Here is a 13,396-nt window from a genome sequence, read left to right as displayed (position 1 = left end):
ATACACCGACATTTCATGTATCCATAATTATCAGGGAGGAAAAGGTCCTTTGAGGTTAATTTCCCAGACTTTTGGGAGATTTATCAACATAACAGAAGTTCAATAAATGCTTGAGAAATGAAATTGTTCCGGTTTCCTAAAGCTGCCATTATGCAAAATACCAGAAAAGGATTGGCTTTTATAAAGGGGATTTATTAGGTTATAAATTTATAGTTCTAAGGCCATAAAAGTGTCCAAAATAAGGCATCAACAAAAGGATAACTTCACTGAAGAAAAGCTTATGGCATCTGGAACATCTCTGTAAGCTGGGAAGGCAAATGGCTTTCTCCAAAATGTCTCTGGACTTCTGTCTCTCTCAACTTCTCTCAGCTCTCTGCTCGGTTCTCCTGTGACATTTCTCTATAAGTGTCTCTCTTAGCTTCTCTGGGGTAAACTCTGGGCTTCATCTCTTAGCTTAGCATCTCCAAACGTCCTTCTGTCTGCATCTCCCAGAGTCTCCAAGCATTGGGTCTGTGTTGGTTCTTAGCTTTTCTCCAAAATGTCTCACTCAGCTCCTCTGAGCTCCTTCTTTCTGTTAGCTCTCTTAAATGACTCCAGTGATCTAATCAAGACCCACCCTGAATGGGCGGGCAGCATCTCCATGGAAATAATTTAATCAAAGGTCTCACCCATAATTGGGTGAGTCACATCTCCATGGAAACACTCAATCAAAAGGTCCTACCTCTCAAGATTGGATTAAAAGATGGTGGCTCTTCTGGAGTCCATAACAGTTTCAAACTGGCACAGAATTTTTTCATTAGCACAAACAGTCTAAAGTTGAACCATTTTTACAGTAATTATGCTAAGATTATCTTAAACTTTCTTGCCTTTGTTAACAGAGTGTGCTGGGCCTGTTGTGTGCCACCAGATTCTGCTTCAGGACTGAAGGACTTAACTCACCTGCTGATAACCCTCAGCCATCAGTGCTCTTGGGAACTGGCCCTCACCTGGAGAGAGCTGCCTCAATGAAGGTTATGCCCCTTCCCAGGACAGCCTGCATCCAATGGTGGGTTGATGAGGAAGTATCAATTATTCTCCCATCTCTAAGGTCCCTCTTAGCTTCAGAGCTGCCTGTGGATCAGCTAAGGCCTCTCTTGAGACCTCTCTACCCCAACTTCTCAGTCTACCTTATCCTGCTTCCTACCCCTCCCTTCCCTTCCCCAGGTGTTTATCTCAAGAGCACTTTCTAATAAATTTTCTGCATGCTAATCTTCAGGGATCCACTAATCTTCAGGGATCCTGCAACAACACCACAAACAACTCCACAAACTGACCTGGACTGTGATTGTACCATCACATGGCTTCCCTTTTAACTGTTTCCAGATGGCTCTCTCATTGACCAGTTGTGTTTTTTTTTTAACCTCCTTGCTTATTATGCTTTTACTTTTCACTTTTTACTGTTGTTGGAGTGTCAGCATCTCCCTGCTTTCTTACTCCTAATTTGCTAAATAGAATGAGCATGTTCAAATTTTATCTACACTAAGATCCAATATGCTCTGAATTAAGATCTAGAAAGCTCTTGCATGACCTTTTGTGCCACATATAGATTGCTTTCTTCATTCATTGTTTAATTCTGGTTTCTTACACTGTTTTAGATATAGTATAACAGTAAAAGCTTCTTATACTGAAGCTTTTAAATAAGAGATTCCCTAAATATCAAGGTTCCATAGTAAATGAGTATTAACATGTTAATAAAAACACTTCTAACCTCAAGCCCCAAGACGCTCGAGTTTTATTTCCAGGGCTCTTTAGACCATTAGGAAGAAAGCACTGTCTATCTGCAAAAAATATATATATGTAAGGTATCCCAGACAACATATGTCCTAATATTTTTCAAGGGTATCTAGATGTTTCTGAGAAATACATTTGTAATAATGTTCTTTTACGCAAACAGATTAAAGGATAATAACTCAGAGTCTGGGGAAAAGCAGTAAGCTAAAGAGTTCAGGCAAAGATATTATCTGAGACACCCAGGAACTGACTCTGCTTTCAGCCCCAGATGAAGAAGTGATCTGGCTGACCCTGAGTCTGCCTCAAGAGCCAAATACTTGCAAAATGGAAAGGCCCAAAATGTTAAGAGTAAATTCTCTCAGAATGGAGATGTAAATCCCAGGTACAGAGGAAAGGTATAGTAGCAAAAATACAGCTTTTATTCAGATCAGCACCAGCCAGCCTCATGCAGATAGCACCTCAAATGGAGAGTCCCACTGGGGAACTACGAGCAGGGGAAGTGCCATCCCAAGGCATTGTGCCTCTGCTCTCCCTATGTGGCCTCTCTACTTCTGGTACCTTTCCGTGTCCTTGGCTAATTAAACCTGCAATTGAGGCATCTGCTGCATCTTCCCACAAATACAAAATGCCCTTAAAAGCCCTGAAACACTAAGGTCAGAAGTGGATCTGTTGGTGTCAGAATTGGGACAGACACAAAGACTTTCACCAAGTGTTCAAATTCTGAAAGAGGTAATGGATGGAAGGGTAAGTTGAATATGGCTCAGTGGAGACAGAGGAGCTTCTGGCCTAGGACTGTGAGGTCACAGTAGGAGGTTCTAGGGAAAATAGTGTTAATGGAATTCATTCTCTTATGTCTCATAGCCAGATCCAGTGCTTAATTAGCAGGCTCAGCCCAAGGCAGAATGGCCAAAGGGGGAAGCTCCCTGGCTCTTCCTAACCGCACTATATAAAAAGGCAAGAATAAATGGGATCTCCAAAGGGAATTAAGCTGGGAGCATGAGAAATGTGCCAAAGATCATCTCAAGTTCTTGTTCTACTGGCAGAAAGCATGGAGGAGAATGGATTTTATGTTTGCTGACTCAGATCTTCCTGTGAAAATGGCTAAAGAAGGAGGAATGGGAAAGCAAAATGAGGGATGTTAAGAGTACAAAGGTTTGAAATAGGGGACATTTAATCTGTTTAATAAAATTAAGAAAAGCTCTATTTTCACTGGCTTTACTTGATAAAATGAACAAAGGAAAGACTGGTTTTAAATTTTAATTGTAACAATGCTAAATATTTCTCCTCACAGGCAAAACTGGCCTTAAATTTCTATCAAATGGAATAAATTGATTTAGGTCTTAAATTAACACTTTTATTGAGAAAATGGACAGGGATTTCTTTTTTTAAAATGTCTCCTTGACTTAGAATGATTAGTCAGAGTCAGGTGTCACTCACTGGCTCCTCTATTTTTTTTTTTTTTTTTTTTTTAAGTCCTTGTTGGGAATTCTTTAGACCTTTGCTTTAGTTAGAATTTTCTCTTTGTTTTTCAATAACATCAGTGTGAATTCAAGACACCATGTGGAAAAAACTTGTGGAAAACAAAACACACACAAATACCAGATAATTATGCATAATTCTGAGAAGAAAGAGTATGGTCATCATGAACTTTGCTGAGCAGAATCTGAGGTAGCAATATCCCAACAGTTAAAGGAAAAACAACCATCAAAACAATATCACTGACTGCAAAACACAAAGGCAGCCAAGATCTTAAGAGACATGGATGAGAATTTGTGGAAATGGCACCTCCAGATCATTGTTAGATATTAGATAAGTATCAGTGAGTTCTGGTTCCCTTTCTTAAAAGGATGGCAGAGAAACTAAAAGAGGACAGGGGAGAGCCATGGAATTGAGCTCCAAACTAAACAAGGGAAAATAAAAAGGAAATAGAAAGAATGGATAATACCCATAGCTGCTTTTGGTGTATCAATACCATTGGAACCAAGCCAAGTTTATGGGCATTAGAAGGCCACACTTAAGGTAATGAGTTTCTTCCTTAGCTGGCTGCCTCTTAGTCGCCTTCTCTCCCTTTCCCGTATCTGATTCGTTGCCAAGTCTTGTGAGTACACTTCGGAAGAGTTTCCAGAATCAAGACACTTCTCATCCTCATGACGTGGCCACTGTGCAAACCCAGTTTCCCATCTCCTCTCACCTGGACCAGAGCATCACCTTCCTGATTAGGTTCCCTAACTATAGTCAGTCTCTTCTCCTCTCTAACCTAGCCTCCATTCTACCTCAATATTGAGCTTCCTAATACTATTGTGCTCATAAACCTCCTTTGGTGGACCACTGACTCTAGGAAAAGTAGAATGCTCTTAGTTTTGTCTAAAGCAGGGGCAAAAGAGTCAAAGGAATCCCCTGAGACCTATGAAGAAAGGAGCTGTACCTGGGATAAGATACTCTTGAAATAAGACAATTAACAGCTTTTCCTCCTTGCTCTCAGCACTGCGTCTTCGTGTGTGTGTGTGTGAAATGGGTAATTCATATTTAAACCCAACCAATGGGTGGACTGAGTATCTGTGGGTCTTCTTCCTGGGGAACCTACCCAAAACAATTATCTTCCTTGTCATGGCCTATCTCCTCTACAAAGGGTACACTTTTCTACCCTTCACCTCCTCCCTAAGAATGGATCCTGACTTAGCCAAGCTCATTCCCCTAAACTGAAGCAGGGAGAGAAATACTTTCTTTTAATTCAAGGGATATAAAAAGAGGAGTTCCACTGTATATAAGGCCTTAACCCTCCAATTAAACCAACCTACTTCCACAGCCTCATTTCTATCATTATTTCTACCCCATCCCGCCACAATGTCAACTTACCCTAGATCCCAGTCACACTGAACTTTTCAACCTTTCTCAGATAAACCATGTCTTTGCAGAAGTTTGTTCTTCAGGTTCCCAAAATATTTCATTCATGCCTTTATTATAAACTATGCTTATTACGGTAATAAAGTATAGCAGCCTGGCTCTGAGACAAACTGCCTGGTCTTGAATCTCGGACCTTCCACTTAACAGCTGGATGATACATAGCAAGTTACATAAACTTAAACTCACTTTGTCTCAGTTTCCTCATCTGTAAAAAGGAAGTAATGATAATATCTACCAAAATGGAGCTTTAAAATGAGATAATACTTATATTTATATAGTCTTTAGAACAGAGCTTGTCATGTTGTATTAAGCAAACGTTAACCATCACTATCTCTTCAAAAAAATAAGTTGCTTGAAACGTGTATGGATGAAGTCTGGTCAGAGAGAATGTTTGAAGCTGGGTTGAAAAGTAAAAAGAATAAATGTTATATTTATTTCCAGGACACTCCATGGTCCCCATATATCCTAAATTGAAAACTTTCACATCAATCTAACCGAGTACTCCATAACTGACCTCTGTGTTCAGACAAATTTTTTGATGACCTGGATATATAACCACTGAGATAAGAAAGGGAAGACTGGCAATATGCTTGGAAAATTTGTTATCAAATACTCTCTCTCAAATACTAAAGTCTTGGAAAAGTAGCTTATTCTCCTTAGTTTTGGTTCAGTTTAAAATCTCAAGATGAGGTCACAGTTTCTGAGGTTTCCACTATATTTCCATCCCCTCCTCAAAAAGTTTACAATGTTTTAAAATGTGGGGAACTATCCTGAAAGGAATTACGAATTTTGCTCTTAAATGAACGGAGCCAAGAAGGCAGAGGGAAGCCCTCTGAACGGTATGTGTGTTGTTATCAGGAGCCTGGCACTGGGCACAGGGGAGACAAGAAAGTGGTAGAAACAGGGTGCCCAACTAACCAGGTTGAGACCAACCCAATGCCCACCACCAACCCCAAAACAATACACAGTCCAGAGCCCAGTGTCAAACTCTTCTATTTTGCCTGAAAATCCTACATCTAAGACACCCTGTATCTGAATCACACCCTGAAGTACCACGTGGCTAATGATTTTATGCACTGAGTACCCTGTATTTTTAGTTGCTTTACCATTTTCCCTTGAAGGGAGGCAAGTACTTCTTTTTCTTTTCAGATAGAAAGTACTTAACTAATGCTAAAAGAGCAATCTCCTACACCTACAAATATTGTAACCCTTGACCCAAAGGGTTCAAAGAAAAAAAGAATAAGAAAAACGAAGACATCTAAACTTTTATCAAGAATATACATAATTTAAACACATGTAGTGTGACAATACATAGTGTGACACATCAAGGTTAGTTGAACAAATAAACAGATAACACTTAACAAAAGAGAAACTGCATTAATTGCCCTCAAATTAGAGCAAGGTTAAAATAAAGTTATTAAAGATGAGCATAAGTTGGACCTACCAACATGAACTCCACACCATTTGAAAATAATATAAATTTTCTGCTCTGTCCTCAAAGTGGCCTCTGAACCATGCTGCCCTGTAGCCAACACTCATAGGAAAAATATTACAGTAAAGGGCACCCTTGGTGCCAGATTTGGTCTCGAATACAGTTCCCAAAAAAAAAGAATCCTGGGTTCCATGATGAGTGACAGATTCCATGTTAGGGACAATAGAAATCAAGATTCTCTTGGCATTTCTTTTTGAGAAAAATCAATGATAGTTTAAAAGATGTCTGGAGGAGGTTTTAAAGATGGAAGAAAGAAGTCACCTTGAAAAAGCTTCAGCTGGTCCAAGTGTGACAGGAATACCAAGAAACTGACAGTCAACGTGTACTTATTGGGGTTTGTGGAGGCTATAATCCATGATGATGTTCAAAAGGGACAAACAATACAAACTATCCTAACCAAAGTCCCACCTACTAATGTGAATCAATTGAATGATGCCTGATTACAGAAATAAAATCATGTACCCACACATCATAGATCCAAGAAGTACAACATGGTGAAGTGCATTTGGAAACATGGTCCTCCCACCAAACCCTCTAATAGAACAAACTGTATTAACAAGATATAAGCCAGAATTAGGGGTGGGCCTGGGAAAATAAGCTTTCTAGGGTATAGAAAGCTGAAGAGACATATTGTTAAGTTACCCATTTGGGAACTGCCTGTGCTTTCTTCCCCTGGATGAGTATGTGGTCTTGTTGACCTTGATTCTGGTTTAAGAATTAGGGCAACCTCACGTTTAACAAAATTTCATTAAATGAGAAGCACAGATAATCTCTTTTCCTAAATAAACATCAAAGGTTGGTTCTTTCAGAGATCAAGAAAATTGACAAACTTTTAGCTAGACTAAAAAAGAAAAGAGAGAGAGAGAGAGAAGATACAAATAACTAGAATCAGAATTGAAAAGGGGAACATTATTACTGATCCCTCAGAAATAGAAAGGACTATAAGAGGGTGCTATGAACAAGCGTATATCAACAAATTAGATGACTTAGATGAAATGGACAAACCACCTACACTGACTCAAGAAGAAAACAAACAAACAAAAAATTAGTAAAGAGGCTAAATCAGTAATCAAAAGCCTCCCAACAAAAAAAAGCCCAGGACCAGATGGCTTCACAGGGGAGTTTTACCAAACATTTCAGGAAGAATTACCATGAATACTGCTCAAACTCTTCTAAAAAATTGGAGATCAGGGAACATCACCCTCATTCCAAAGCCAGATAAAGATACCACAAGAAAAAAAGATTATAGTCCGGTATCTTCTCTTATGAATATGGACACAAAAATCTGCCATAAAATACTAGCAAACAAAATTCAACAACACATTAAAAGAATTATATATCAAGATCAAGTGGGAATTATCACAGGTATGCAAGGGAATTCAAAATAAGAAAATCAATTAATGTAATGCACCATATTATCAGAATGAAAGGAAAAAAAAAACACACCATCATTTCAACTGATGCAGAAAAGGCATTTGACAGGGAACTAGGACTAGAAAGAAATTCACTCAACATGATAAATGGCATATGGAAAAAAACACCCAGCTAAAATCATACTTAACGGTGAAAGAGTGAAAACTTCCCCCTAAGATCCAGAACAAAACAAGAATGCTCACTGCCGCCACAGTTATTCAACATTCTACGTAAAGTTCTATACAGACCAATTAGGCAAGTAAAAGAAATAAACGGTATCCAAGTTAGAAAGGAAGTAAAACCTTCCCTATCTGCAGATGACCTGATCCTATACTAATAAAATCCTAAAAAATCCACAACCAAGCTACTATCGCTAAGAAATTAATTCAGCAAAGGACAGGGCACAAAATCAAAACATGCAAAAAACAGTAGTAGTTCTATGTACTAGTAACGAGCAAGCTGAAGAGGATATTAAGAAAAAAATTGTATTTATAATAGTAACTAAAATAATCATATATCTAGGATAAATATAATCAAGAATAAAATGATAAAATAGTCCTAAAAGAAATCAAAGAAGACCTAAAAAAATGGAAGGACATTCCATATTCATGGATTGGAAAATCAAATAATGTTGAGATGTCAATTCTACCCAAAGCAATTTACAAATTCAATGCAATCTCAATCAAAATTCCAAGGGCTTTCTTTGCAGAAATGGAAAAACCAATCATCAAATTTATATGGAAGGGTAAGGGGCCCCAAATAGCCAAAGCCACCTTGAAAAAAGTCAACAAAGTTGGAGGACTCACTCTTCCCAATCTTAAAACTTACTATAAAATCACAGTTATCAAAACAGCATGGTACTGGCACAAGGATAGACATAGTAGACCAATGGAATTGTTCAGAATGAACACTGCAGAAATCAAGTCTCACATTTATGGCCAACTGATTTTTGACAAGAGTACTAAGTCCCTCAGTTAGGAAAGAAAAGTCTCTTCAACAAATGATAATGGAAAAGCTGGATATCCATATGCAAAAAGAATGAAGGTGGAACACCACCTCACACCATATATAAAAATCAACTCAAAATGGATCAAAGACCTAAATATAAGAACCAGAACTATAAAACTTCTAGAAGAAAATGTAGGGAAGCACCTTCAGGACCTTGTTTAGACAACAGTTTCTTACACTTTATATGCCAAGCCCAAGCAACCATAGGAAAAATAGATAAATGGGACCTCATCAAAATTAAAAACTTTTGTACCTCAAAGGACCTTATCATGAAAGTAGAAAGACAACCTACTCAATGGGAGAAAATATTTGGAAACTACATATCCAATAAGGGTTTAATATCCATAGTATATAAAGAAATCCTACAACTCAACAATAAAAAGACAACCTAATTTAAAAATAGGCAAAAGACTTGAATATGCATTTTTGCAAAGAGGAAATACAAATGGCTAAAAAGTACATGAAAAGATGTTCAACATCACTAGCTATTAGAGAAATGCAAATCAAAACCAAAATGAGCATTCATCTCACACCTCCTAGAATGGCCACTGTAAAAACAAAAAACAAAAAACAAAAAACAGAAAGCTACAAGTATTGGAGAGGATATGGAGGAAAAGGAACCTCATTCATTGCTGGTGGCAATGTAAAATGGTGCAGCCACTGTGGAAGATGGTTTGGCAGTTCCTGAGAAAGTTAAATATAGAATTACCATATGACTCAGCAATCCCACAACTAGGTATATACCCAAAAGAACTGGAAGCAGGGACTCAAACAGATATTTGTACACTGATGTTCACAGTGGCATTATTCACAATTGCCAGAAGATGGAAACAACCTAAGTGTCCAGCAAATGATGAATGGATAAACAATATGTAGTATATACACACAACAGAATATTATTCAGCTATAAAAAGGATTGAAATTCTAATACATGTAACAAAATGGATGAATCTTGAAGACATCATATGGAATTAAATAAACCAGACACAAAAGGACAAACATTGTATAATCTCATTGATAAAAAATAATTAGAATAAGCATCTAGAATATTGGTTACCAAGGGATGGAAAAAAGGTAGAGAATAGGGAATTAATACTTAAATTATACAGTTTCTATTTGGGATGGTGGAAAAGTTTTGGAAATGGATGGTGGTGATGGTAGCATAACATTGTGGATTTAAGAGCACTGGATTATTTAATTAAGAGCACTGGGGTTAAATGGAGCAATTTTAGGTTGTATATATGTTACCAGAATAAAAATTAAAAGTAATCTATGGGACTGTACAACACAGTGAACCCTAAGGTAAACCATGGACTACAGTTAATATTACAATTATAAAAATGTGCTATCATCAGTTGTAACAAATGTACTATACTAATCCAAGGTGTTAATAATAGGATGGTATATGGGAACTCTGTATTTGAGATATAATTTTTCTGCAAACACACAACTTCTCTAATTAAAAAGGAAAAAAAGAAAGAGGTCTTATTGAAGTAAATGTAGCTTTATATGTCATTTCAATTAAATCATATGGGCAGGCTCCTCTATTCTGTCAAAATGACTGAGTTATGCTGCAATGTTAGCCTGAACTTTATTTTACAGTTTTTGCTGCTATTATTAAAACAGTTGCCTGCCTCCTCCAAATAATCAAGGCATGATTGAGAACATAGACAAACTACAGTTCATGCTCTAAGGAACTGAGGTTAGAGTTTATGGACAACAAATACTTACATAAACTTGAACTTTCTTATGCTTGGAGAGGAAAAACATTTAACGCAATAGGGGCAATCACAGTCCTCTTAACCAAAGCTTCCAGATTCTACAAACGTCCTCTGGTTAGTTCCCAAATATTTTGGGGAGGAATCTATACTTGAATTTAATTGAAGAAGAACAGATAAGTAACAGCTATCAGGAATGTATTACACAAATCGAGTGTTCACAGTTCTTCCCTCCCTAGAGAACTTTAGAAAGGCAATTATGAACCCTAAAAATTTTCTCTCATATGGATAAGCTGCCATATGTAATGTAAATTACATGATTTTTTCCCCACCCTTTACGAAGTATGCCAAGCTTAAAGTTGCATCTGTAGGGGATACTAGTTTCTAAGTCACCTCAAAGTCATATATTTTCTTTCTCATCATCATTCATAAAACACATTAGTAACCTAAATGAATATGCCATATTTAAGAGGAAAGAGGTCCTGATTAAACACCTGGATCACTTCATATTAAAATGCTAATGTATGACCCAAGCAAGGTTTTAGATGAAGCTCTAGCACCGTTTCAGTTTTTGGGTTTGTAATTTAACAAATAAAAAATGTATGGGCTGTAAAGGCATTTAGTCTGCCAGCTAGCTGCTCATTAGCTGAATCTATCTGAGCAAGGAATTCAACCTGAGCTTGGTTTCCCTAGCCTTAAAATGGGAAAAATAATACTTGTGTTGCCCATTTCACATAGGACTGTAGCAACAGTAGTAGAACTATGAATACAATTTCCACTCCTTGAGCTTACTCTGTGCCATATACTGAAAACAACACTATGAGGTAGGCACTTACATGTGAGGAAGCTAGGCTCAGAGACAAGTAACCTGCACAAGACTGCATGGTCTGTTACTGGAAAAACCTAAGTGTGAACCCCAATTATTCTGTTGCAAAAGCTCAGGATCCTGTTTATACCCTAACATGCATTCACAATATATATAATAAGGTAATGCTATTGACTGCACACTGTAAATGGGAAACCATTACATTCATATAATATACTACAATTTTTTAAAGTTGCTAAAATGTCTTTTCTGCTGAATACATAGTACTATCTTAGCAAGAGCCCATCAACTCAAGAAACTATAGAAAAATGCAAACTTAAGGCATAAAATAGTGAAAAAATATTGAAAATAACTTTAAAGTAGATATGACAGATGGTGATATCATTTTCATATTTGAGCATTCACATATATCCATTCAGAGTACCAACCCATAAAAGTAAAACATCTCTCAAAACACCAATGGAAATTACTGGAATAGTTACAAAAAGCTGGGAGATTTGTTGTGATGGGTTATAGTTCCACAAGCCAAGGACGACAACTTGGCAGGCTACTTACAAAAGATTATTAGAGATATAGACAAGCATGTGGCCAAGTCTTCCAGGGATTACAAAGAACAGCAAGTCAGCAAAACTGAATGCCTGTACAATGCTGTAGGCTCCTCTTGGTAGCCAAATAACACTTATGGTAAACTGGAAAGCTATTAAAGGCATACCAACTATGTCTGCCTGGTCATAATATTTTTAAGCATTTAAAACAGAGGTAAAGAGTTCTTTCATCAGGACAGGTAATCTGCATTATAGTTAAATCACATGTGATTTGGTGGCAAACACTCTTTCCCCAGAAATAGGGTTAGTGCTGAGTGAATGGAAAAGGCAGAAAAAGCTGATCTCTGTACTTCTCTTCTATGAGAAGTTGATCTCTATACTGCTTTTCTATGAGATTTTTCTGACCCTTCCCAGGGCCTCCAAACTGATCCTACTTATCCTTTCTAAAGCAGCAAGGCCCCAAACATTCCTGACTACCTTCACTCCCCCTTTACTGCATTGCTGCTCTTTGTTTCTTCTAGGAGAGATCAAATAAAACCCCAAGGCCACTATGTATGATTGTACAGATTATACACTGCATAATTCCAGTGCTCCCCTCCCCAAAATGGTGTCTCCTAACCCTAGATACTTACAGTGCACAATCTTAGAGCAATATTCAGCAGCCTTGTTCTAGGCTCCAAAACCAGTAGAGGCATAAAGAGTTTTATTCATTTACCCAGTCAATTCAATAAATATACGTTGTGTCTAGTGTGCACCAAACACTGACAGATCCTAGGCAGATACCAGTAAATTATAAAGCACAATTCCTGCCCTCAAGGAACTCACAGTCTAGGCATGATAGCAATGAGCATCGATAATTACAGAGTGATGCATGCTAGGCCTGAGGGGTGTACAAGAGGGGCTCCATGTGCATGTTGGTACCAGGGAGGGAAGGCAGGGCTTACCACATTTGGGTTGACCTTATGCCGAAAGCATGTGATGTTCACCACATATGGCCAATCGTCAGGCTCCATCAGCACCCCAGCGGCATGGGCACATGTGACATGGAAGGAGGCTGGGCAACGACCATAGGAACACTGGATGCAGGCTCCAGAGACCTTCTTAACTCGCTGTCTACAGAAGATGCATTTCTGGAGGAGTAAAAGAAAGGGTATCAATTCAGTCTCTGTAACTCAGCCAATTTCCATACTTCACAGAATAATAGCTCTTAAGGATGGAAAAAACGGATTACATCAACAAGTCCTGGCCCTCAAGGGGCCCTAACAGTGAGAGCAACTCTGGCAATATAATCTGCTCACTTTAAAGGAAACGCACTTCCACAGTCATGCACTACCTGACATATGTTTAAATATTTCTAGTGGTGAGGAAAGCCAAATCTTTTTGCAACACACTTCTCCAGGCACAGAGTTCAGAGACAGGCCCCAAGTATGGTCCTATAAATTACCCCCAAATGCCAAAGCTACTTCTATTTCACCTCTGAATGGGAAGCCTATCTGTACATTAAGAGACAGAATATGGGTTTGGAAGATAGGCACACCCATTCCTAAACTAGATGAGGGCTTCAAAAATAGCCAAATAGTATACAGATGGACCAAGTTTTCTGTTTATGAGGAAATATAAAGTCTTAAATGGGCCAGTGTGGAAATTGGGGGCTCAAGTGTTTAATAATCCAAGTCTGAACCCTTCATGACTGACGCAAAAATATGCCTCCCAAAGTGAG

General features: G+C 38.0%; 1 protein-coding gene across 9 annotated transcripts in view; it reads right to left on the bottom strand.

Moving 5' to 3' along the window:
• Positions 1–13,396, bottom strand: part of KDM4C (lysine demethylase 4C) — a 517,981-nt gene that overhangs the window by 72,231 nt on the left and 432,354 nt on the right. For all 9 annotated transcript variants that reach the window (XM_037798517.1, XM_037798518.1, XM_037798531.1 and 6 more), the window contains one exon: positions 12,621–12,806. In XM_037798517.1, coding sequence (XP_037654445.1) covers positions 12,621–12,806 — 186 coding nt within the window. The remainder of the gene's footprint in view (positions 1–12,620; positions 12,807–13,396) is intronic.

Source organism: Choloepus didactylus, chromosome 10 (assembly GCF_015220235.1).
Source record: "Choloepus didactylus isolate mChoDid1 chromosome 10, mChoDid1.pri, whole genome shotgun sequence".
Lineage (NCBI taxonomy): Eukaryota > Metazoa > Chordata > Mammalia > Pilosa > Megalonychidae > Choloepus > Choloepus didactylus.
Note: the sequence above shows the minus strand (reverse complement) of the source record. Positions and strands in the feature narration are given on the sequence as shown.